The 25,712-nt window shown below is 49.9% G+C and overlaps 2 protein-coding genes across 4 annotated transcripts in view; one reads left to right on the top strand and one right to left on the bottom strand.

Moving 5' to 3' along the window:
* The first annotated feature begins 7,436 nt into the window (after window positions 1-7,436).
* Window positions 7,437-10,406, top strand: HIGD1B (HIG1 hypoxia inducible domain family member 1B). Of its 2 annotated transcripts, none has more exons than XM_084748145.1 (4): window positions 7,437-8,214; window positions 8,922-9,070; window positions 9,604-9,738; window positions 10,274-10,406. In XM_084748145.1, exons 2-4 carry the CDS (start codon window positions 8,971-8,973, stop codon window positions 10,342-10,344), a joined length of 306 nt encoding a protein of 101 aa, XP_084604271.1. In that variant the 5' UTR covers window positions 7,437-8,214; window positions 8,922-8,970; the 3' UTR covers window positions 10,345-10,406. The 2 variants fall into 2 exon arrangements, with proteins under 2 accessions (XP_084604271.1, XP_084604270.1); XM_084748144.1 differs by lacking the exon at window positions 7,437-8,214 and adding an exon at window positions 8,230-8,821.
* A 420-nt stretch (window positions 10,407-10,826) lies between these two features.
* The window catches only part of EFTUD2 (elongation factor Tu GTP binding domain containing 2), a 45,601-nt gene continuing 30,715 nt past the window's right edge, over window positions 10,827-25,712 (bottom strand). For both annotated transcript variants that reach the window (XM_084748035.1, XM_084748034.1), the window contains exons 14-28: window positions 23,881-24,016; window positions 21,665-21,792; window positions 20,118-20,311; window positions 18,694-18,805; window positions 18,208-18,348; window positions 15,996-16,097; window positions 14,820-14,902; window positions 13,925-14,011; window positions 13,628-13,754; window positions 13,377-13,464; window positions 12,646-12,764; window positions 12,432-12,526; window positions 11,810-11,963; window positions 11,559-11,666; window positions 10,827-11,285 (exon numbers count right to left, since the gene is read on the bottom strand). In XM_084748035.1, the coding sequence (XP_084604161.1) occupies window positions 11,190-11,285; window positions 11,559-11,666; window positions 11,810-11,963; window positions 12,432-12,526; window positions 12,646-12,764; window positions 13,377-13,464; window positions 13,628-13,754; window positions 13,925-14,011; window positions 14,820-14,902; window positions 15,996-16,097; window positions 18,208-18,348; window positions 18,694-18,805; window positions 20,118-20,311; window positions 21,665-21,792; window positions 23,881-24,016 (1,770 nt within the window). In that variant the 3' untranslated portion in view covers window positions 10,827-11,189. The remainder of the gene's footprint in view (window positions 11,286-11,558; window positions 11,667-11,809; window positions 11,964-12,431; window positions 12,527-12,645; window positions 12,765-13,376; window positions 13,465-13,627; window positions 13,755-13,924; window positions 14,012-14,819; window positions 14,903-15,995; window positions 16,098-18,207; window positions 18,349-18,693; window positions 18,806-20,117; window positions 20,312-21,664; window positions 21,793-23,880; window positions 24,017-25,712) is intronic.

A 25,712-nucleotide genomic window follows, 5' to 3' on the forward strand; every position in this document is an offset into this window, starting at 1 on the left:
TCCTCTACCTCTGGCTTTTAAAAATAGGCTCTCAGGGACGGAAAGATGGCTCAGTACTTCAGAGATCTGGCTGCTCTCCAGTTACCCCGGATTGGTTCCCAGCACCCACTTGGTGGCTCCCAACTGTCTGTAATTTCAGTCCTGGGAGTGTGCAATCCTCTCTTATGGCCTCCACAGCACCATGCGGATACTCAGTGTGCAGACACAAAGCAGGCAAAACACCCAGACACAATAAGATACTTTAAGAAATTTGCACTTGCTGGGCATGGTGGCACACACCTTTTACCCCAGCACTTGGGAGACAGAGGCAGGAGGATCTTTGCGAATTCGAGGCCATCCTGGTCTACAAAGTAAGTCCAGGACAGCCAAGGCTATTACGCAGAGAAACCCTGTCTTAAAAAACAAAAAGAAAAAAAATTTTTTTTCACTTAACTGCCAAGTCATCTCTCCAGCATCTAATTATAATTGTAAAATATTTTTCATGAAAAAAATAAGTTTTCCTGTAGCCCTCTCTGGCCCCCAGCTCACCTTGCAGCTTCTGATGCTTCCACTTGCACCTCCTAAATTCTGGGATTACAGGGAAGTGCCACCCCACTGGCCTCTCTTTTCCTCCTTCTGCTAGGGATGGAAGAACCCAGGAAACTAGCATTAGGCATCCCACTCCCGACCCCTGAGCTACATCCAAAGCATCTGCCCTCACTTTCCGTCTTGTTTGAGGCAGGGTCTCTCTTGGTTGCTGCTCTGCTCTGCACTCCGTGCTAGCTGGCTCCTGAGGTTAGAGTTCCTGACTCAGTTTATCAGGTTTGCATAGCAAGAAATTTCAGCTGATCAGTCATCTCCCTACATCTTGTTTGCTTTTTGTTTTGTTTTGTTTTGTCTTTTGAGACAGGGTTTCTCTGTGTAATAGCCGTGGCTGTCCTGGACTCACTCTGTAGACCAGGCTGACCTTGAACTCACAGAGATCCACCTGCCTCTGCCTCTGCCTCCTGAGTGCTGGGATTAAAGGCATGTGCCACCACCACACTCTGCTTCCTGCTTTTTTGTTTTGTTTTGTTGTAACTTTGTTTGTTTGTTTTTTGTTTTCTGAGACAGGGTCTCTCTGTCTATCCTTGGCTGTCCTGGATTCACTTTGTAGACCAGGCTGGCCTCGAACTCACAGTGATCCGCCTGCCTCTGCATCCCAAGTGCTGGGATTAAAGGTGTGCGCCACCAGGGCCCGGCTGTTGTAACTTTTAAAAGAAAGATTCATTTGGATTTTATGAGTGTTTTGTTTGCATGTATGTGTGCAAACCATGTGCATGTATTGCCTGAGGAGAACAGAAGAGGGCCTCCGATCCGCTGGAACTGGAACCGCAATATTTGTATTTGTGAGCCATCAAGCGGATGCTAGTAATTGAACCCGGGTCATCTGGAAGAGCAGAGAGTCCTCTTAATCACTGAGCCATCTCTCCAACCCGTTTCTTGCTTTTTAAAATGGTTGTGACTCATACTTGCTAGAACAGTATGAAGGATTAAATAAAATATATAAGGTTCCTAAAGTGTCTAGGCTTTTGAAGATTTTTTTTTCCTTTTTCTTTTTTTGGTTTTTTGTTTGTTTGTTTGTTTGTTTGTTTTTTTGTTTTTCGAGACAGGGTTTCTCTGGGTAGCCTTGGCTGTCCTAGACTCACTTTGTTGACCAGGCTGGCCTCGAACTCACAGCGCTCCGCCTGCCTCTGCCTCCCGAGTGCTGGGATTAAAGGCGGGCGCCACCACGCCGGCTTTTTTTGGTTTTTCAAGACAGGATTTCTCTGTGTAGCCCTGGCTGTCCTGGACTCACTCTGTAGACCGGGCTGACCTTGAACTCACAGAGATCCACCTGCCTCTGCCTCTGCTTTCTGAGTGCTGGGATTAAAGGACTGTGCCACCACTACCCAGTGTGTTGAGTGCTTTTGAATTCCCATATCACCCAGCACTAAAATGTTCTATGCAGATGATGCTTAAAAATCTTCAAAAGCAGCTGGGCGGTGGTGGCGCACACCTGTAATCCCAGCACTCGGGAGGCAGAGGCAGGTGAATATCTGTGAGTTCAAGGCCAGTCTGATCTACAGAGTGAGTTTCTGGACAGCCAAGGCTACACAGAAAAACTCTGTCTTGAAAAAGCAAAAACAATACAAAAAGGCACCCAACACAAGGACCTTAGCAAAAGATTTCAATTTCTGAGGACTGGAGAAATGGCTCAGTGGTTAAGGGCACCGCCTGCTCTTCCAGAGGTCTTGAATTCAATTCCCAGCAACCACATGGTGGCTCACAACCATCTATAATGTGATATGATGCCCTCTTCTGCAGATAAAGCACTCACATACAATAAATAAATCTTTAAAAAAAAAAAAGAGCAGTAACAATAACCATCTCCCAATCATAAAAAAAACAATTTCAATTTCTGGTGCATCCATTTCCTGCCTGAGACAGGAGTCTCTGCCAGTATGTTCTACAGGCCAGAACTGTTCCTTCACAGGCAGGATTCTGTATGGTTGCTTTACCACAGCCAGGGTCAGTCTCTCACTCACTATGACCCACTCCCTGCATCTCACTATGTTGCCTACAGTGGTTTGAACTTCTGGGTTCAATTGATCCTCCTTCTCGATTCCCAAGCTGGGACGACAGGCACATACCGCAGGGCCCAGCTCTACCCGCGTCCTCTTAACAATCTGTTTGAAATATGTGAACAGTCTCCTCTGGAACATATCAAAGGTACTTTCCTGGCTCCACGCCTGTGGCTCTTGGGGACGCCCTCAGACAGGCGCCACAAGGTCCTTAGAACCTCATCCTGTTAGAAACAGGAGATGGGGGGGGGGGGGTTAAATCACAGCTTCCCAGGCCCAGGGGCAACCTTCACCTACACACTCCATCTGAAAACTTCTGATGACCTACGCCTTCCTGCTACTCTCTTTTCTTTCTTCTTTTCCTTTCCTTTTTTTTTCTCATTCTTTCTTTCCTTTTTAAAGGCAGTATCTCACTCTGTTGCCCTGGGCTGATCTAGACTTCGTTCTCTGTAGACCAGGCTGGCCCTGAATGCACAGAGATCTTCCTGCCTCTGCCTCTCAAGCACTGGTGTGCCACTACCCCCTCAGTCTTTTTCTCTGCCCTTTGCCTCTCAAATCCCAGGTACTTCTCCATGATCTAAATAGTTTCTTTTTCTCCTGAGGTGCCCTCTCAATCCTTCTATTCTGTTCTTTCCCATTCCATGCCCTGCTCCTCGGCTAGTTCACATTCTTCCTCAACCTCCCCTTGCTCGCAGCTCTCATTAGCTCAAGGCAGACACTTAATGTTGTTCCGTTGCCCGGTGTGGCCACTCAGCTCTCTTGGGCTATATATAGCACAGCTGTCTGTGCCTTAGATTAAGTGTAGAGAGCTTCAAGGCCTCATCCCCTTCCCCCAACCCGTTGCACTTCAACCCAATGGGGACACAGTGGGGACAACACCCACAAAGCTTCCAGTTAGGGAATGGTAGCCCACAGATGCGGGTGCGACAGGAGAAGAAAGGGCAGGCTGAACCAGCACCTGGCGACCTTCCTATCTGTTGCTGGGGACTTCTCAGCCTGGGATTCGTTTCCTGCTACTTGTTCATCCTGGAAGAAGAGGGGCAGGCCCTGGAGGTAGGCGTGCTAACCTCTGGACGGAGGCTGTTTCCACGGAGAAGGGAGGAGACTCAGAGATCAAGTGGCATAACAAAAATATTTAGAGTAATCAATGTAGTGTGTGGGCAGATTGACTCTTGGTCCAACACTGGCCTGAACACTAAGTTTATCTATCTGCGTATTTAATCTAGGCCCCTCTAAGCTAGATTGTATTAATGTGACATGCTTTGGAAGAAAGCAAATTACTAACGTAGAAGTGTTTGCATGGAAACAGTTATTAAACACTTGGCATATTAACAAAAATGATGCTGTCGTGACTTTATCTTATCTGTTTACTCAAGCAGGATGCTACGGAAACTTGTTACTTGAAGCTTCACTGTATGCCCTCAGGGTCGCTTCCCCCCCCCCCCCCCCCCCCCCCGCTTTTTTAGTGCCGGGGACAAAGTGCAGAGCCTTGAATGCTAGACAAATACAGGTCATTCCTGAGCCCTCCTCACGAGTTTTTGAAGTGAAGAAGCAACTTTATTTCTTCTATCTCAAGACTTCCTGTAGGCTTTGAACTTTTTTCAAATCTATTCATTTGGGGGTTCTTTGGTGCTTATACCTCCCTCCCAACTCATCTGTCCTAGATAGGAGAGAAACAGAGAAATGGGAACAGGAGAAATAGACCTTCTTCGACTCAGTTCCTTGGGGGGAAATTCCACTCTTCGCAGTCAGGTTTTCAGCAGACCCACTAAACAGCAAACCAGCACGTCAGCAAAGGTGACCGCAACCGCCGCAGCTGGAACCCAGAGCAGCAGCTGGAACCCGGAACCTTGAAGCATTCTTTGGCGCGTTTCTCTCGTGGAGCGATGAACAGCCAAATAATAGGAAACAATGCCAAGACCAAAAAGGCCTAAACCCCTTGTTTTGGGACACACACACACACACACACACACACATATATATTTATTCTGAGTCCGTACTAGGATGCTTATCAGTTGGCAAAGAACAAGCCCCCGCAAGAGGTGGTTCTTCTTCTAGTGGATAAACATCACCTGTTCTCTCACAAGTCTGTTTCCCATCCCACACTTGGGATCAAAACAAAAATGTGTTTACATCCACTACAAATTCCCTTCACTATATTCTTCTTTTTTCCCCCACTATATTCTTCTATGTTAGTCAGGAGCAGGAAAACCTGATTTGAGGGGGCTGGAGAGATGCCTCAGTGGTTAAGAGTACTTTCTGTTCTTCCTAAAGGTCCTGAGTTCAATTCCCAGCAACCACATGGGGGCTCACAACCATCTATGATGAGAATTGGTGCCCTCTACTGGCCTGCTGGCATGATAATAAATCTTTTTTTTTTTTAAAGATTTATTTATTTATTTATACAATGTTTGCCTGCATGTGTGCTTACACTCCAGAATAGGGCACCAGATCTCAACACAGATGGCTGTGATCCACCATGTGCTTGCTGGGAATTGAACTCAGGACGTTTGGATGAGCAGCCACTGCTCTTAAAGTCTGAGCCATCTCTCCAGCCCATGATAATAAATCTTAAACAAACAAACACACAACCAGCCAGAGGCTTCAAACCAGACAATGACTCACTGCAATGAACATGTACAAGTAAAATGTTTAGACAAAATGGTATACTGTGGGACATACGGAGACACATTGCAGCCTCCATGGATAGATGGTTTTGTTTGTTTGTTCTTTTAATTGTTTTACTTTCATTTTCCTTTAGGGGAGTTTGCAAAGGTGGAGGGCAGATATGAAGGGACGGGGAGATGAGTGGGGTTGTGAAATTCATAAAGGCAGTGGCAGGTAGATCTCTGTGAGTTCAAGGCCAGCCTGGTCTACGAAGTGAGTCCAGGACAGCCAAGAGTAACACAGAGAGACCTGTCTCGAAAAACAACAAAAAACAAAACAAAACAAAAAAAGACTCAGTGATTAAAAGTGCTTGCCAGCGTGGTGTGGTGGCACATGTCTTTAATCCTAGTACTCAGGAGGCAGAGGCAGGCAGATCACTCTGAGTTCGAGGCCAGCCTGGTCTACAAAGCAAATCCAGGACAGCCAAGGCTAACACAGAGAGACCCTGTCTCAAAAAAAAAAAAAAAAAAAAAAAAAAAAGTGCTTGCCACCAAGCCTGACAGAATTCAATCTCTATGCAAAAGTTGGAAGGAAAGAAGCAACTCTCTGTCTATGTGTCATGGCATATTCATGGCCACACAATAATTCTTACGGTTTTAGCAGGCTGTATTGTGTGTGCCTTTAATCCTAGCAGCTGGAGCATTCTGAGTTCAAGGCCAGCCTGGTCTACATAGCAAATTCCAAGCCAGCCAGGGTGCCATAGTGAGACTGTCTGGAAAAAAATATTTTTAGTTATGTGTGTGTGTGTGTGCGCACATGTACACATGAGTGGGCATATGCCAGTGGCATTGGATCTCTCAGAGTTGGAGTTTCAGGCAGTCTTCATGGCTATTTCAGATATGGAGGCTGGGAGCCACACTCAAGAGCAGTGCACAGTCTTGACCCCCTCCAGCCCAATGATTTCGTTTTAGGTATATGTGTACATGAGGGGCTTGCATGTATGTCTGTGAACCACATATGTGCCTTGTGTCTGTGTAGGCCAAAAGAAGGAAGGCACAGGATCCCCTGGAACTGGAGTTACAGGTAGTTGTGGGCCACAATGAGGGCGCTGGGATCCCAGCTGGGTTTTCTACAAGACCAGGCTCTCTTGCGTGCTGAGCCATGTCTCCAGCTCTTCGTCCCTGTTCCCCCCTTTAATGATTTGAATTTGGACGTGATCCTTGTCTTGTCTCATCTAGGCATTCCTATGTCTCTTCCTGTGGCCTCCATGAGGGAAGCATATACCATGCATCTCTTGGGAACTCAGGCCAGCGTGGGGCTCTGGAGAGGCAGCACCGGGGAGCGTGTGTGTGAACAACCAAGAGGAGAGTTCTCATGGACGCTGGGGATACGCAAAGGCCCTGGGGATTTGCTGTGACCTTGAGCCTGTTCTTACAGTAGTGAGTGTGAGGGAGAGGGAAGGGGGACATCAGCTGCTGGACACGCTTCCAGTGCCAAGAAGGCCCCCTCTGGAGAAAAGACACATGCACATAACGCACGCACACACAGGGTGACGTATGGAAGGAACAAAGGCCTGGAAGGGAGGGAGACCCTCCCTCGTGCATTGTGACCTGTCCCCATGGGCTTAGCTACAGCTGCTGCTTTTCCTAGTCAGGGATGCCAGGGTGGACCAGCGATCCTATGCTTCAGTATGAAGAAAGGATTTCAGATTAGCCAGTGCCCTGGAGGCAGCCAGACATGGGACAGATCATGATACAACGATTTATTAGCTGTGCATCTTTGAACAAGTAATTTGGCATCTCAGAAGCACAGTCCCTTTCTTTGTGACAGGTCTGAAACATCAATACCCGGACACTCACACTCATGTCAGTCAGGTCATTGTCACGAAACCACAGTGAGCTTCATTCCAATTGTTTCAAACTCCTGAGAGCAGTCCCTTTCCTGGCTGGCTGTGGTGGCACACATCTTACAACTAGGGCTAAACCTAGGGCTTCCTACTTGCTAAGCAAGTGCTTTGCCACCGAGCGATACTCCAAGCCTCCTCAACTCCTTTGAACTTAATTTTGAGAGCCGGGCGTGGTGGCACACGCCTTTAATCCCAGCACTCGGGAGGCAGAGGCGGGCGGATCGCTGTGAGTTCGAGACCAGCCTGGTCTACAAAGTGAGTCCAGGGCAGCAAAGGCTACACAGAGAGACCCTGTCTCGAAAAACCAAAAAAAAAAAAAAAAAAAAAAAAGAAAAGAACTTAATTTTGTTATTTTTTGAGACAGGGTTTCTCTGTGTAGCCTTGGCTGTCCTGGAACCCACTCTGTAGACCAGGTTAGCCTCAAACTCAGAAATCTACCTCTGAGGGCTGGGGTTAAAGGTATGTGACACCACTGGCTGACTTTATTTACTTTTTGAGACAATCTATGTTACCTGCTTCTGCCTCCTGAGAGCTGGCATTAAGGTATGTACTAACACACATATTTCTTTTCTTTTTTCTTTTTTCTTTTTTTTTTTTGACAGTCTCACTTAAGTTATACAGGCTAGTCTTGAACTCACTCTATAGCCCAGGCTGGCTTTGAATTTGCAATCTTCTTTCCTTAGCTCCCTAACTAGCTGGGGTTACAGCCCTGGTTCAAAAAGGAACCAAGGCTAAGACCTTAAAGTCCTACAACTGAAGTATTTTACTTATACTCTGCATTGCTCATGGGAGCATTTGAAACAGTTCAGCCTGGGGGAGGAGCCAGCAGCCTTGTCCATCTTTGCTCTCGCCATCCATAGCAGCATTCACACATGGGCACACAGGGGTTCGCATCAGTTAAGGTCTCTTCCATCAGGTCCTCACTTTGCTGCATCTTCAGCTCGCAGATGCAGGGGGTGGGTGGTGTACGGCTGATGCCGCTCTCTCTCCTCCCCGCGTCCCTAACTTCAAAGACACTGTGCTTCCCTGACCCCACAGTGACAACTCTGGCACTGGCTTTCAACTGATTCAAAGCAGCAGATGCTGAGCCTTGGTCTGACTGCTCACTCTCCACTTAGGGTAAGGACGGGCATGCTGAAGACTCCGGGGCTACCAGGAGGAACTGGCTTAGGTGGAGTCTTTGTCTTGGGTTGGACTCACAGGGCACCCTACTGGTTGAACCCCTCCTCTGAGGACTGGGACTCCAGAGCAGACATTTTTTGAGGGTTCCCAGGAAGATCAGGATGGAGGCAGGAGGTTGACAAGCAGGTTGGGGACCAGAATCTGTTCCTGTCTTAGGTGCAAAACCTATCAATGCCTCGTCATTTCTATCTGCTCTAGTGGTTTGGTTAACTGGTGTTGAATCTGTCTGGAACAGCTCTGGCTCCCTAGAGCCAGATCTTGCTCTGTAGCTCCCTTAGGAGCAACTGTCAACAGATCCATGACCAAGGGAGCCCCAAGATTCAAAGACTGTTCTAGTCTACCGTGGGTTTTTCCAGCTGTTTTTCTTGGCGAGAGGATCACATCCTTAGGGATGCAGATAGGGAGCAGGAAACAAGAGAACAGTAAAGTCAGATGAACTGGAGAGGAGGCAGATGTCAAGGACATGAGGAAAGTAGCCAGGAGCCATCTAAACCTGAGAACACCCGGAGGGGCATCTTTTTAAGCGCAGGTTGCACTGGGCATGGTAAGATCCTGGCAAGGAATGGGCACGGTAAGGTCCTGGCAAGTGATCCTCCTCTGCCCTGAAGACTAAGAATCAGTCCTCATTGTGGACTACCTCCTAGGGCTGGGCTGAAGCCTAGGACACAGCTGTTAACATCTGGATCCAGGATCATGTCTGCTAACAAGGGCTTGTGGGTGCCACCCGAGGGTGAGGACAACCTGTCTGAGAAGTTCCTAAGGAAGACCAGGGAGTCTCCACTGGTGCCTATAGGTGAGTTGGGGAAGGGTTAGGGGCGATGCCTCCTCTCTGAGGATTTCCTGTCTCTAGGTCCTTAAAAAGAATGAGGCAATGGTCAGAGTACTCAAGCGGTGCACCCACTGCATAAAGGACAAACTCTTACAATGCAATGAAGGAGCCTGGATGGGTGTGGAGGTGGCAGCCAACTGAGTACAAAGTACACTGGGAAACAGGATGCTAACTAGGATGGGGGTCTTTAGTGCAATCTGGGATTGCCCCAGCATTTCCCTTCCAAGCTCTAAAAAACTAGGAAAACCTGTACATAGAGGTGGGAGCCAGGAGTGGGTGGAGCTGCTCAGATGAGGGTGTAGACGTGACAGCCACCTACCAGCATATGGGGAAGGGGCATTTAGAGGGTCACAGCAACTTTAAAGATGCCACTGAGAGGAAACTAGCTGCATGAAAGAACCTGTTTGGGGCCTGGTGCCCAACCTGCACTGCCCAGAGGAAAGCCACAGGACCCTGGACTTGGACTCAGGCCAAGTGAGCCCATTCTCTGCCTGTAGGTGTAGGAAGCTGCCTGGTGGTGGCAGCATACAGGATTTACCGGCTGAAGGCTCGAGGTCCCACCAGGTTGTCCATCCATCTGATTCATACCCGGGTGGCAGCTCAGGCATGCGCTGTAGGTGCCATCATGCTCGGTAAGCAGTACGGTGGGGGTCAGAGGGAGGGGACAAGAGGAGCGCCCTCAGTTAACTGGTCTATGGCTCAAGCACCTGCCTCGCACACTGGTACTCACATCAAGTCCTTGGTGAAGCCCTATGCCAAGGCCTTTCCAGAGTTCCTCACTGGTCACTGTTGCTGGGCAATGGAACAGTATGAAGACAGCCCAATTCAAGAATTTTCCCCAGAGGTGAGAGGCAGGAAGAAGCAGCAGCTACTTATGGGCTGTTACTGTGAGCTAGTCCCTTTCACTAAGCCTTAGTTTCCCCATCTCTGCCTAGACCACTCAGCAGGACACTGTGCAGAAGAGACATTAAAGGGCTTATGAACTGTTGGAGGAGTTGCTCGCTCAGGCTGTGTGCCTAGATGTCTGGAGCAGCTGTTGGGACCTGGGCAGAAAGAGCAGGGAAGCTGGGTCTCAAGGGAAGAGCTAGAGCTCACCACGGGGATGCCCTGAAGGATGGGGGTTGGGGATGAGATGCCTGGCAGCACTTCTCTTCCTTCCTCACGCAGGTGCCATGTATACAATGTACAGAGATTACATCAAGAGGGCGTCAGAGGACCCTGAGAAGCAGGACTCCTGAGGCCGAGGGATGCTCCACCCCAGCCGTCTCAGTATATGCCTAATAAAGTGATATTGAGCAAACAAGTGCCTCCGTCCAGAGCAGGGCAAGGGAATTATGGAGGGAGGGCCCAGGACAAGGAGCGGGAAGCCAAGGGCTCTGGCCCCAACTCAAGGGAGAGCTACTCAAGGTGCAGCAGCCTCCTAGGAGGACAGACCTCAGCGCCCAGGCTCCCAGCAGCTTCCTATGTCCAGCCTGAAGCAGCCTGGAGTGGGAGTGGGAAGGCAAGGGCAGGGAAGGGGCCTGGAGGCCCATGGGAACACTGACTCAGACACACACATTCCACCGCAGGCTGCTCCCCTAGGGACCTAGTCAGGAAGGCAGCTGCAGCTGGGAGCAGAGGCAGTACTGCCCCCTGGGAAATCGCATACCCAGAATATAAGTGCTCAGATTAGACAGTCAGAGGGTGGGGTGGGGGTGAAGGAAAGCAGCAAACCAAGGCAGAGGTCAGAATGTTCTGTTCATTTACAAACTATGGCTGAGGCTGAACTTGTATGAAATAACATTCCATGTAAATCCTGAAGACAGGCCCCTTGGGGTTAAACACTGCCATCTTGTTCTCATTCTTCTCTGGGCCCAAGCTCCTCTTTGTTCCTTGGGACTGGGGCCAGGCAGAGGCCACAGAAGAAACCTGGAGGACAGATGCCCCTTCTTCACTGGGACATTGGGAGGGAGATCTGTGGGTTGTTCAGATGGCCCTGTAGCAGTTCCCAGATGCTCACAGCACAAAGGCCCAGCTCTGCAGGTCTCAGCTTGAGTCCAGAGCTGCAGGCACCGCAGGGAGCAGGAGCTGCTAGCCCTTGCACTCACATGGGATAATTGAGCACAACATCCTGTTTGGCGAGCTCCAGCAACATAGGATCGTCGAAGAACTTGCTGATGCTCACATCCTCACTCAGGCCCTGTGGAGAACAGAGCCAGACACCAGGGTGAGCTCCGCATGAGGGGACTGAACCCTGGTCAACCAGGACCTGTGCTCGAGGGGAGGACTCAGGCCTTCACGGTGCTGTTACAGTCCTCTGCTCCCTTTGGGCCCCGGGTCTGCTTGTCTGAGGAGTGTAGAGACCGAGCTTTCCAAGCAGCTCTAAACTGCCTCCAGGAGGAAGAAAGGAGACACACAACTCCTGTGGAGAGCCTGGGGGTTGAGGGATGGCAGTGGTTTAAAGAACACATACCTTTCTACGACGGGTTTTGATCATGAACTCCCGGGCCAGGTGAGGAGCTGGCTGTGGCTCCAATGGGCGGATGACAATGCTCTTGTCCAGAGGATCACCAGGAACAATCTGGAAGGCAAAGAAGTTTCAGGCAGTTGAGGCAGCTTCCAGAGGGTTCAGGTCCTGAAGCAGGAGTGTCCTGGAGGACATGCTGGATGAGGGAACTGGCTGAAAGGGGTGCAGGGGAGGCCAGGCTGCCCAGGGCACCTCACCTGCCAGTGGTGGAAGACAGACAGGGAAAAGGCCTGTCCCTGCGTGTGAGTGCGGAGATCTGTCTCAAAGCCAAACGAGTCGATGGCTGGGATGAAAGCTTTGATGGTGTAGAGAGGGGAGCCTGGTATGGGTGCATCCTGAGTCACATGACCCCTGAGAGAGAAAGACAAAGGTCAAGGCCCTAGTTGTAGAAGGGCCGGAAGGCAAGGGGCAACCTGTCTTCTGGCCCTTCTCTATGTATCCTAGGACAGCCACCACCAAAGACAGACTTAATGGAACATGCTCTACAGAGGGAGAAGGGCTCTTAGCCACAGAAGCAGCCAGCTCTGGCAGGAGGCAAGAGTGGGGACACTGAAGACGCAGGACCTTACAGACAGCCCCACCTGCTTCACCTTAGCACTTCTCTTAGGAGCTAAGGGGAGCCAGGAAGAAACTGCAGTTGTGCCTGTGGTACAATTAGGGAATGCCTCAGATCTTTTCTACTTCTTGTGGGGACAAGCTCAGGGGGGTTCTGGAGTGGAAAGGTGGGGAGAGCAACGATTGGGGCCACCTTCTCTTTCCCTTCCCCAGCAGCCAAGAGGCTTCTTGCTCTCAGAACCCTCCCCAACAACAGGTGCTCACCTGCGCCTGGCCAAGACTGTGTAAACGGCAGACACGCAGTCTGCAGGGGCCTGCACCTCTACAAAGTAGTAAGGCTCCATCAGACGGGGAGTGGCCTGCAATAGAGCAACAAAGGCTCAGCCTGGGGAAGGCTTCTGAGTGAGGACATAAAGGGTCTCCAGACCGTTGGGTCCTTCTGTGGCCTCGGCCTGGGAAGCATGGCAGCTCCACTTACCATGAGGAAGGCGGAGTAGACCACTCTCCTGGCTGTGGGGATGATCTGGCCTCCACCCCGGTGCAGGGGCTCCTGGGCAACCACAGCATCCAGGATCTTAAACTTGACATTCCGAATCACTGAAATGGCAGAGCTGGGGCTAGTCATGGGGCCCTGCAGAGCAGCAGGGTAATCTGCTACCCTGAGGCCATACTGCAGCCACCCAGAGACAGGATACAAATATCTCACATCAGTCAGCAAGGCCAGCAGCCAACAGTGGAGCAGTTCAACATTACTTAGCATTTGATTCAGGCCATGCTATGACACGTGGAACTTTTTTACAAGTTTACATGCTGGCTCTGAATAGGTTTTTTTCCGCCCCCCCCCCCCCCGACATAGACTATGTTCTAGAATAGTATTTGGTCCCAAGTAGTCTAATCTGCATCAGTAAACCACTCCAGCCCGATCACTCTCCTGCTACCTGCCTTCAACATGTCCACAGACAGGTCCCACTCAGGAACTGAGAGCACAAGTCAGCCTATACATGCCTGCATTTCAGGCTATAGCGAGTGACGGCACTGAGCAGGGAGGGACCAGGGGGACACTGCCCAAGATTAGGGTTAGCTCAGTGCACTCCAAGTTGCTTTTCCTGCAGGGTCCCAAAGCTGGGAAGCCCATCCCTGTCTTATCACATCATGTGCCTAGGTGTAAGGGTCCTGGGGATGGAGTTGGGAGGTTGCTGGTGGGCTTACGTTCATCGCAGAGGGGTCCCTCCCTGGTTCCCCACTGGAAACCTTGGACAATGCTGTCCTTCACTGAGCCAAGAAGTGCCTTGTCCACCTGCAGAAACATAGGTCTCCTTAACAGTCCAATGGTAACAGCCAGCAGGTTTAGGAGGAGAAAACTATGGCTGTGAGAAGCCATCTTTCAACAGGCAAGAAGGCACTGCAGTTTCTTCACCTAGGGATAACACTTTACCACAGGCTCTTTCAGTTTACTCTACCTCTGAGGGCAGCGTGTCGTCCACTAGGATGTTGGGGCCTGTAGCATCAGGACCAAAGGCCCAGATGGAACGGGCAGCCAGCAGATCCCAGTCATACTTTGTTTGGAAGAACTCTCCCAGCTTCTTCCTGGAGGAAAAGAGGAGACAGCGGCTCCTGCGGCCATAGACCCTTCCTTTCTGTGAGACAGTACCCACTCTACCCATGTCAGGTCCAGGACAGCAGCAGAGAGGGAAGGGTGGTGTCAAGAGACCAAGGTCGCCGCAGTGTCAACCCTGGAAGCTGAGCCCCATTCCAACCTGTTCCAGGTGATCTGGACCACCTCATTTTCTATGTCCTCAGCAAGGCCCTTCTCAAGAGGCTCGGCAATCATGGTGATCTTGTTCCTGCTCAGAAAGGACAGGAGCAGTGAGAAGAGGTCACAGGATGAGCAGGTGCAGCAACAGACTGCTGAGATGGCAACAGAAACAGAAGACATAGAGCAGGGGCAGCAAGGGGCATCTTGGCTTCTTTCACTTCTGGCATTTTTTTTAATGTGTATGAGTTATTTTGCTTGCATTTATGCAACTGTACCACATGTATGCAGTGCTCAAAGAATATTGGATACCGTGGACTAGAACCGCAAGCCACAATGTGGCTAGAAATAAAGTATGTCTGCAGGCCAGAAGAGGGCACCAGATCTCATAATAGATGGTTGTGAGCCACCGTGTGGTTGCTGGGAATTGAACTCAGGACCTCTGGAAGAGCAGGCAGTGCTCTTAACCTGAGCCATCTCTCCAGCCCCGACTTTTTTTTTTTTAAATAAAGAATCTCTGATGGCCCAGGCTGCTTCTCAAGCTTGTTATATGGCTGAGGCTGGCCTAGAACTCCTGATCCTCCTTTTACCTCCCAAGTGATGGGAATACAGGTGTGTGCTACCACACCCAGCTTCTTCCGTTGAGCATGTGTGTTTATGTGTGCAGGCTGATGACGGATGTCTTCCTTTCCATACAATTCTCCACCCCACCCCCCCTTTTGAGATAGACATAGTGAGTTCCAGGCCAGCCTCAGCTGCAATGTGAGACAAAACAAAAATAAAAACAAAACCGGTGTACAAAATAATGGGTTTCTTCGTGGCCTTTCCCCGAACACACACCACTGTATCTGTTCCTGTCTGTTCCCTTTTGCTTTCCCTTGCCCCCACCTCCTGCTTACTTCTTATTGGGTGTCTCAGCAAAGCATTTGAGGGAGGATGTTTCTACCACTGTCTCACAAAACGTCACAACTGGGTCAGCCACCTAGGCAATGGGAAAAAAAAATCAGTTTTGTTGGAAGGACAAAGTTCTACCTAGGGAATTCTGAAGCACCTTGTTTTCCCTCCTCACAAGCCTCCTAAGTAGCTCTGCAATAGCAGGTAAAGAACTATCTGCATTACCATCAAGAGAGGCTGGGAGTGGAGAAATTCTCCTCCTGACTCAGCAGTAAGTGAGAGCTCACACTAGGGCTCCCAGCACCTGCCATTCACTGGCTAACCCCAGGGGGTATGACAGAAACTATGAGCATCTGCTCTGTCCTCAAGCCATAGGCCCAGGAGTACAGAAGTCTAAGAGGGCAGCTGCCCAGTAACATAGGGCCTTGGAGAGACTATGTCTTGACTGGGAGACAGTGCCATGTCATACCACGCATGGTTCAAGGTGCTAGGTCAAGACGTGGTGATAAGCCTGAGAGCAAGCTCCCACTCTCCATGACACCACCCACCCTGGGCCGATCACCAGAGCCTGGGTAGTTTTTTCCTAATGATGGGACAAGAATGATTCTGGCTTGGGAGCCTTAACTTTATTTTTTATTTTTATTTTTAAAAATATTTTATTTAATCTTTTAATTTATGTGCATTGGTGTGAGGATGTCAGATCTTAGAGTTACAGACAGTTGTGAGTTGCCATGTGGGTGCTGGGAATTGAACTGGGGTCCTTTGGAAGAGCAGGCATTGCTCTTAACCACTGAGCTATCTCTCCAACCCCCGGGAGCCTTAACTTTAAATACATGACACCGAAAATGACTCAGTGAGTAGGGCAAATCCGTTCTCTAAAATCTTCTCTGATAAAGACCACCAACAACAACAAAACACAAACAACAACAACAAAAACCGCTTTCTGAGCCAGGTGTGGTGGCGCACGCCTTTAATCCCAGCACTCGGAGAGCAGAGGCAGGTGGATCGCTGTGAGTTGGAGGCCAGCGTGGTCTACAAAGCGAGTCCAGGATAGCCAAGGCTACAAAGAGAAACCCTGTCTCGAAAAGCCAAAAGAAGGAAGCGCTTTCTGCAGAAGGATGCTTCATGGGCATCAAGGGGGAGTGAGGGTTTGACCTTAAGGCTAGGCTAAGGAAGGGCACCTTGATGTCGATCTCTGAGTACATCTTCCGCAGATCATGCATGACGCAGTCCAGGTAGAGCTCCCCAGTGCCCAGGATCACATGTTCACCAGACTCTTCCACCTGAAACACATCAGACCCAGCAGTTACAGCCTTCGCTCTCATCTTAGTCACAGCAAATGTTAAAAAACAAAACAAAACCAAAAAACCAAGGCACCAGAGAGGAAGGTTCCACAGTGCATTATCAGAAACGGTGACCTTCTCAGCTTCTCAAGCTTCAGGGGAGAGAGGAGGGAGGGCTAGGGCTGACTCAGGAGGAGGGAGGGCCAGGGCTGACTCAGGGGGAGGGAGGGCTAGGGCTGACTCAGGAGGAGGGAGGGCCAGGGCTGACTCAGGGGGAGGGAGGGCTAGGGCTGACTCAGGAGGAGGGAGGGCCAGGGCTGACTCAGGGGGAGGGAGGGCTAGGGCTGACTCAGGGGAGGGAGGGCTAGGGCTGGCTCAGGAGGAGGGAGGGCTAGGGCTGACTCAGGGGAGGGAGGGCTAAGGCTGGCTCAGGAGGAGGGAGGGCTAGGGCTGACTCAGGGGAGGGAGGGCTAAGGCTGGCTCAGGAGGAGGGAGGGCTAGGGCTGACTCAGGGGAGGGAGGGCTAGGGCTGGCTCAGGAGGAGGGAGGGCTAGGGCTGGCTCAGGAGGAGGGAGGGCTAGGGCTGGCTCAGGGGAGGGAGGGCTAGGGCTGGCTCAGGAGGAGGGAGGGCTAGGGCTGGCTCAGGAGGAGGGAGGGCTAGGGCTGGCTCAGGGGAGGGAGGGCTAGGGCTGGCTCAGGGGAGGGAGGGCTAGGGCTGGCTCAGGGGAGGGAGGGCTAGGGCTGGCTCAGGGGAGGGAGGGCTAGGGCTGGCTCAGGGGAGGGAGGGAGGGCTGGGCTGGCTCAGGGGAGGGAAGGCTAAGGCTGACTCTGGAGGGAGGGCTAGGGCTGGCTAAGGGGAGGGAGGGCTAGGGCTGGCTAAGGGGAGGGAGGGCTAGGGCTGGCTCAGTGGTCAAGCAATTTCTCTGCACAATTGGGACCTTGGGTTTCGATGCTCAGCACAATCTACATCCCACCCCACTCCCTGAAAAAAGTAAAGAAAATGCTGAATGTGGTGGAAATCCCGTAACCCCAGCCTTCAGGTGGCAGAGGCAGGAGAGTCAGCCTGAGCTTGAGGTCAACTTGATTTACATAGCAAATTCTAGACCAACCTATACTGCACAGTAAGAGTCTGTCCCCAAAATAAGAACTCAGAGGACAATACTGCCCTAACCAGTAGGTCTCCAAGACAACAGGACCCTTTAGCACAACACTACTAGGTATGACATCACTGACTTGATTTTTCTTTTTCCAAGACAGGGTCTCTCCCTGTGTTAGCCTTGGCTGTCCTAGACTCGCTTGTACACAAGGCTGGCCTCGAACTCATAGCAATCCACCTACCTCTGCCTCCCGAGTGCTAGGATTAAAGGTGTGCACCACCACACCTGGCTCTGACTTGATTTCTACCTTGCCCATCCAGGTTAAATCCCATCTTTATATTTGTACAGAATAGCTAGATGTTTAACTCTCCTCTCCTGCGACTCAGAAATAGTTTGGTGGCAGGCTCAAGACTGTACAAGGATCAGTCACTTTAGTAATTTTCTGTTCTATTCTATTCTGTGTGTGGGTATTTTGTCCTCACTTATGTCTGTGCACCACATGCAGGCATGCCTTGGCACCTGTGGGGCCAGAAGAGAGCTTCAGAGCCCCTGGAACTGGAGTTACAGGTGATGAGCAGCCACCTGGGTGCTGGGAACTGAACCTGGCTTTCCTGGAAGAGCAGCCAGTGCTCCTACCTGCTGAGCCATCTCTCCACCCTGCCTGTAGCCCACAATAGCCTCTGACTTCCTATGTAGCTGAGGTTGCCCTGAGCTTTGGATCCTCCTGACTCAAATGCTAGAATTATAAGAAGCTACCACTATACAGGTTTCTTACTTTTCTAGAAAACCAATTCAAACTGTGTGCCTAGTAAGGAACGCAGTCTATGTAAAGCTGTCTGAGGAAACGCAGGCACACACACTCCAGTTCTGCCTAGCCCTCAAACGATGACTGGTGGGGACTGACCGAGAACCAGGCGATGGGAAGCACCAGACGAGCACCTGGTGAAGGCCAAGGAGCGACAGCGCAGACCAGTCAGTGGGGGCTCGGCAGCTACTGTAGACCGGAAACATACCTTGGTGGTGAGAGACGGATAGCTCTTGTTGACCTTGCGCAGGCCGTCAAGCATTTTGGGCAGCTCTGAGGGGTTGACTGGCTCCACAGCAATCTTGATAACAGATGTGGTATTGAATTTCAAGGGCCGGAAAATTTGAGCCTGAGATCCCAAGAACAGAGGAGTGAGGAAGGGCCTCAGGGGTAGGCAAGAAGGCACAGGCCTAAGGGAGAAACTCAAGTCTTGATTCCCCAACCAAGAACCATGGTACAGTCGGAGCCCAGTGTAAAGGGCCATTTGCTCCAGGCTCTTTGCCAGAGCACTGGGGAAGAACCAGAGAGACTGCTTCTAATTGCTAGCACCTGAGGGAGACCGCAGCACATGCTGGGACTAAGGAAGATGCAGCAGAGCCCCTGGATTGGGATCTTTCAAGTCCCATCGCTTGTCTGCTCACATGGCTGGGTCCTTGTGCCTCTCTAGCCCAGTGTGCCCCCTCAGAGACACTACCTCCTCATTGCCTCGGGGTTCAGTTATGGTTGCTGTCTTCACGATTGGCTGATCGACACCTTCAATCAGAACCCAGTTGCCAGCAGGAACACGATTCACCTCAATGTGGTACCTGGAGGAACAATAAACAAGCACCCAACTTAGGGCACGCACTCCATAAAAACGTACGAAGCGCCTGGGACATGCTGGGCACAGAGCCAGGAGCAGACGGGAGTTACACAACCATTCTAGCAAGGAGAGATTGATGAACTATCACAGACACACACAGGGCGAACGCTGTGAAGTGTGTAGCATATGAGGACAGAATGGGAAAGCTTCATCCCAAGGGGAGACTCCTGGTAAAAGGCCTGCCTGGCAGACCTCTGGGCACTAGAAGCCAGCCTGGTCTACATAGTGAGTTCCAGGACAGCCAGGGCTATGTAGAGAGACCTTGTGTCACAGACAAAAAATAATACTGCAAGGGGATACCAAAACACACTTTCATTTCTGAGCTCTTCAATTTCCTCCTGCCTTCTACAGAAAAAGGTGGGTCTGGAAGAAAGGGCCATTACTGAGGCAAAGCAGCCACATTACTGACAGGACTGCTCTGGCTTTGCTTGTCACCTGGAATGACAAACAGCCTAGAGGCTCAGATTTGATTCTGTAGAGTGGGATGTGCCAGGGGCTGAGCACAGCCTTAGTAATGGAAATAATCGCTTATGGAAAGAAACCTGAAACACCAAGTTAAAGAAGACAGGAGAAGCCAGGCAGTAGTGGTGCATGCCTTTAATCCAAGCACTCGGGAGACAGAGGCAGGTGGATCACTGTGAGTTTGAGTGAGTCCAGGACAGCCAAGGCTACACAGAGAAACCCTGCCTTGAAGCAAACAAACAAGAAGAAGGAGAAGGAGGAGCAGGAGCAGGAAGAAGAGGAGGAGGAGGAGGAAGAGGAGGAGGAGAAAAAGGGAGAGATGGAAACTGGGTAAAAGGAGAGATGACCCAGCAGTTAGGAACACTGGCTGCTTTTCTAGAGGACCTGAGTTTGATTTCCAGCACTTACATGGAGGTTCACAATTGTCTGTTCCAGGGATCCAAAGCCCTCTCATGACCTCCTTGGGTACAAAGCACACATGTGGTGCACAGACATATGTGAAAGCAAAAATACTCACACACATTAAAAAGAAGAAAAAGAGTAAAAACAGAAATCCTTCTAAGAAGGCTTCACACCAGCATCCAAACTCATATGTGACATTCCAAAGATGTTACCCTTCAGCCTAGTCAACCTTAAGAATTAGATGTCAACAGATCTGTCAGGAGGGGCCATCTCATTCCTCACTGTACCAACCAGGTGCTGCTGTGTTTCCTAGGACCTCGCCTAACACCCTGGCACAGTCCCAGGATAGGCGCCTACAGATGACCTTTGGGCTGTAGGCAGCAGCGCAGTACCTGGCCACCGAGATCCAAAGGCGGCCCACGGTGCATATCTGGGAGTCTTCTTCATCCTCCAGAGTGTAGTTCTCCCCCAGCACCTTCACAGGCTGCCCTGCATGGATGGTGCCACTCAGCACCCGGCCAAAGGCATGAAACTGAACTCCGTCGTCTGTGCTGTACATCTTAGTTGTGTGGCACATCAGGGGACCCTGGCAGAGGGGACAGAGAAGAGCTTTAACCACATACATCATCGAACAACACCACCTCCCCTGACAGCAATGACATGAGCTGTGAGGAGAAAGGCCAGACTAAGGAAGACGTGGACTCCTGGAAAAATGTCAAACTGTGCGTTACCCTCTATAAAGGGACAAAAGGAGATTCAGATACAACAAAAATAAAAATGTGACAATCAGCTGGGCATGGTGACACAATTTTAATCCCAGCACTTGGGAGGCAGTGGCAGGCGGATCTCTGTGAGTTTAAGGCCAGCCTGGTCTATAAAGTGAGTCTGGGACAGGTATGGCTGCTTCACAGAGAAACCTTGTCTCGACAAACAAACAAACAAACAAACAAAAACAAAAACAAAAAAAAAAAGGAAGAAAGAAAGAAAAGTGACGACCAAGGCAGAGAGAGCCTGAGGCAGTAATGCCAACCTGAGGCAGAGTGAAAACCTAGGCCATAAAACACAAAAAAGGTCCAGGCTCAGCAGGTAAAGAGGCTTGCTGCCAAGCCTGACAATCTAAGTTTGATCTCTGGGACTCATAGGGTAGAAGGATGAACTTCAACAAGCTAGTCTTTGGCTTTCACATGCACGCCATGACACCTTTATAGACACACCGACACACAAACACAAATAAATATATGGAACAGACACACAATCAATCAAACAAAACCTCTTCTTTTTTCTGGGAGATAGAAAGCTTTGGACCTCGATGTTCAACCAGCTGTGTGCTCAAGAAGAAAAGCTAGCCTGCCTAAACAACAGCTGGGATGTTTTTGTATTTTTCTTTTATGGTGTCTAGGAATTGAATCTGGGCCTCAACCATGCTAAGTATATATTCTACCAATGAGCTAGACCTTGAGCCCAGTTGATTTTTTTTTTTTCTGAGACAGGGTTTCTCTGTGTAGCCTTGTCTGTCCTGGACTCAATCTGCAGACCAGGCTGGCCTCCAACTCACAGCGATCCACCTGCCTCTGCCACTGGAGTGCTGGGATGAAAGGTGTGTGTCATCATGCCTGGCCCCAGTTGATGTTTTTAATCACCAGGGCTGACGAGACAAGCGGCCATGTTTCTCCGCTATGTTACAGGTACCACACTCTACTCCTCCCTTAGCCTTGTTTGATTTTCGTAACAGCCTCTCACACGTCATCCTCACAGCACAGACTCAGAGAGCTTGAGGAAGGCACCTAAAGTTACCCCACTACCTGAATGCTCTGAATGCAGGACTGACTGTGCTTAAAAGGAAGGACAAGCAAGGACAGCAAAGAACGCAATACGCTTGCCACCAGAAACCAGTGTGTCCTTGCACAAGCAGAAGCAGCAGTGGGGCACGCTCCCTTACGTCTGGGTCACAGTCACTCATGGCCTCGCCAAGGTCGGAGTCCACGCCGCCAGTGTAGGTATGCTCGATCTTGGGCTTGGCGCCCACCTTTGGAGATGGAATGTGCTGCACACACATGTCCACAAAGCCTGTGGAGGGAGAAGAGGAAGCCATTACTACACCACTGCTACACACTCTTACAGGGGAAGTGGGCAGGAAGTGCGGGCTCAACCTGGAAGCTAACATTCTTAGGTAAATCGATTTTCTATGAGAAAACACATACTTTTGGAGTCACATTAATGTTAGGGCATTTAAGGTTTCAGTGGGCTGGAGAGATGGCTCAAGAGGTTAAGAGCACTGTCTGCTCTTCCAAAGGTCCTGAGTTCAATTCCCAGCAACCACATGGTGGCTCACAACCATCTACAATGAGATCTGGTGCCCTCTTCTGGCCTGCTGGCATACATACAGGCAGAATACTATATAAATAATAAATAAATCTTAAGAAAGAAAAAAGAAAGAAAGAAAAAGAAAGAAAGAAAGAAGTTTCAGTGGGACACAATTCCTTGAAAGCCAGCTGATAAAAACCAAAAACAAAAAGACTCTAAAAGACTCCATGGCTACAGAGATCCACAGTTCTACTGAGTTCTGACACTGAGCGAGACCAGTTTCCCGCCGCACCCCTTAGACTCACTTAGGACAGTCTTCAGCAGCCTAGCCTGTCCTCTGAGAAGCATTCCTTGTTTCTATTCATTAAGTTCCTCTGTTCTCCTGACAGACTAATAAGCCATGGAAAAGAGCCTGCTCATTAGGGCGGTGGGATTGGTAAAATCTTTTCTTCTTCAGTTCTGGAGATCAAACCAGGAACTGTACATATGAGCCACAGTCGAGTACCTGCTTTCACTGGTGCCCAGTATCTTTCTTTTCTTTTTTCTTTTTTCCTGTTTGTTTCTCCTTCTCTGTCTCTCTCTCTGTTGTTGTCCTGGACTTGCTTTGTAGACCAGGCTGGCCTTGAACTCACAGAGATCTGCCTGCCTCTGCCTCCCGAGTGCTGGGATTACAGGCGTGCGCCATCACCGCCTGGCTTCACAGCTATTTTAAAAGATAGCCCCTTGCTCCATAACTCAGGCTGCCTGTAAAGTGCTACGTAGCCCATGCGGGCCTCACACTCACAATCCTGTGTCAGTCTATCAAGTGCTGAGATTACAGGCACGAGCTACCATTCCTGGGCACGAGTTCTTATTACAGATGAGAATCAGTCACAGAAGAAATAGGAGGCTAGCCTTGCCCAGTGGGTGGTGCACGCCTTTGATCCCAGTACTCAGGAGGCACAGGCAGGCAGATCTGTGAATTCCAGGCCAGTCAAGTCTGGATTGTGAGACCCTGTCTTCAAAAAAACTGACAGACAAACAGAAGTTCAGGTCTTTTTTCTCAGCTATTCCTGGCTCTTCCTACTCCAGTACCGGTCTCATAGAGAAAAGGGGCTCAGCAGAAAGAGAAAGGCGGTGAACCTAAGCCTCTGGTAGAGACTGAGTGTGAAATGCCTCCACTGGCACACAGAACACTTGGTCTCCAGGCGGTGGTGCTGTTTGGGGTGGAGGTGGGCCTAGCTGAAGGAAGCAGGTGGCTGGGAAGCAGGTTTTGAAAGTTACAGCTGCTCTGTCTAGGCCAGGCTCTCTGCTTCCTGGCTTGTGAAGATGGAAGAAGACCTGGCTGCCCACTCTCGCCATTAGGAATCCCACCATGTCTTCCCCTTTGAGGTAAAATGTACTTTCTCAAAGAATGAGCCAAAATAAGCTGTTTCTGTCAGGTGCTCTGCCCCAGTGAAGAAGAAAGCCAGCATCTCCCGAGTCCTCACTTGCACCTTCTCCACCAGAACATACCCCTCAGCAGCCACCTTCCGCCTGACCCCAGCAAAGCCCTCAGCCTGCCACCACCTGCTTTACCCTCAGGACCCTCTTGATGGGAGAAATCAAATTTCTTTTCTCCTACATGAGAAACAACTGGAGAAAACAGTTGGGGAAACCCTCAACAACTCGGCTGCCCCTGCAGGGAAGGGAGCTTCCAAGACAACCCATGGGAGGACATACAAGTGTGTGTTGTTGTTTGTTTTCTGAGACAGGCATCTTATGGCTCAGAGTGTCCTGTGAGTTCCTGATCTAGCCTAGCTGCAGGACTGCAGGTGTGGACCATGCCGCCCAGCTGAGGAGTCGTGTCAAGGGCCCTGAGCTACGTGTTACCTGTGAACTCGCCAAAGAACTTTTTGCAGACCAGCCTGAGCAGGGGACGGATGTTCAGCTTCAGCTCTTCCTTGGTCAGGTGGATGCCAAGTTCGTCCAGGGTCCTAGGCAGGCTGGTGTCCACGTCACCCACCACCTGTGAGCATAGAAGGCACTGGGTCAGCTCTGAAGTGACAGCCCCAGTGAGGTATTTCACAGTGAGGAGAGACGGGGGAACCAAAGAGAAGTCTTACAGCAGTCTTCCACAGGAAAGGCTACCAGAACAGTCTGGTTTGGAGGAGAGAGTCTATACTACCTAGCCTTCAAGCCACAGGAGTGAAGCTGCCCTGGTTAGGTCTCCATACACTGTCAGTGCTGCCCGTGGCGTCTGACCCCTCCTACGTAAAGACTGCTCAGATTTAGAGGCTCATTATACTGGAAGGAACCAAAAAAGGCCACCTGTCAGGACAGGGCCAAGCTAAATCATCCTCTGCAGACTCAAGGTCTCTCTATGGAGGCAGATTCAATAAATTTCTTTTATTAATCCATTCCTGTCTGACACAAGATATTGTTTGTTAGCACTGATAAATTCCGGTCATTACTTTGTTCTACGGCTGTGTTCTCCTCTTCTGTGGGATGGAATGGCCACACACATTGTGTGCATGTGGCTGTACGCATGCGTGTGTCCACTGGTTGCAGCACTGACTAAACACCTGCGTATTTCATTACTGTCTTGGGAGAAAGGTGTGCATGAAAATTTCTATATAATACTTCCACCTTTTCAGCTCTGCACTTTAGCACTAATTCATAGAAACACAATGCTACATTCTACTTCTTGGAGAACCTCAAAAGCTCAATCATATCCTTACTAATTCTCCCCTCTTTCTCGTGTGGTACTGAGGCCTGACCCTAAGGATTCTCACACGAGGCAAATGCCTCACAGGGTAACACCATGATTCACCAGTCAGGTTTTCCTTTTTTTTTTTTTTAATTTTAATTTTCTTATTTATTAATTTATTATGTATGCAGTGTTCTATCTGCTTGTATACCTGCAGGCCAGAAGAGGGCATCAGGTCACATTTATAGATGGTTGTAAGCCACCATGTGGTTGCTGGGAATTGAACTCAGGTCCTTCAGAAGAGCATACAGTGCTCTTAACCGCTGAGCCATCTCTCTAGTCCCCACCAATCAGGTTTTCAATGATATAAACATTTAACTTATTTCCCAGACCTGTTCTTACTTTTTGTTTTGGGACAGGGTTGAACAACTAAATTGCCCAGGTTAGCTTTGAACTAACTCGACAGGCCAGGCTAGCTTTACCTCCTGAGCCTCCTGCTCCTGCATCCTGGCACCTGAGACTATGGGCTTCCTGACCAGGTGACTGCATCCTTACTATCCTTTCAACCTCACAGATATCACACATGCAAAATCCACTGGTCATTACGAAGCTCTTAGGGCCATTCTTACAGACAGACAGACAGACATCCCCAACTGTTCTTGTCTGATGGGACCTTCTCACTGTTGTGTAAGTTGGGTCTCAAACTCACAGGCTAAAGCCATCTTCTGGCTGCAGCCTCCCTAGCAGTTTAGGACTGACCACAAGTGTGCACCACAACACCCAGGGCAGGCACTCTCTTAGTGACCGCAAAGCACCCCATTTCTGAGATACATCATGATTACTTCACTAGGTATTCTTTCTTTCTTTTTTGAAGATTTATTTATTCATTATATATACAGTGCTCTACCTGCATGACAGAAGAGAGCATTAGATCACATTGTAGATGGTTGTGAGCCACCATGTGGTTGCTGGGAATTGAACTCAGGACCTCTGGAAGAGCAGACAGTGCTCTTAA

Source organism: Acomys minous (assembly GCF_964271855.1).
Source record: "Acomys minous genome assembly, chromosome: 12".
Lineage (NCBI taxonomy): Eukaryota > Metazoa > Chordata > Mammalia > Rodentia > Muridae > Acomys > Acomys minous.

Excerpts from the sequence above, each read along its gene's own strand:
- HIGD1B (XM_084748145.1), top strand. The coding sequence starts at position 8,971 with ATGTCTGCTAACAAGGGCTTGTGGGTGCCACCCGAGGGTGAGGACAAC. Across the intron at positions 9,071-9,603 it reads GTCTCCACTGGTGCCTATAG|GTGTAGGAAGCTGCCTGGTG; the intron begins GTGAGTTGGGGA and ends CTCTGCCTGTAG. Across the intron at positions 9,739-10,273 it reads TGTAGGTGCCATCATGCTCG|GTGCCATGTATACAATGTAC; the intron begins GTAAGCAGTACG and ends TTCCTCACGCAG.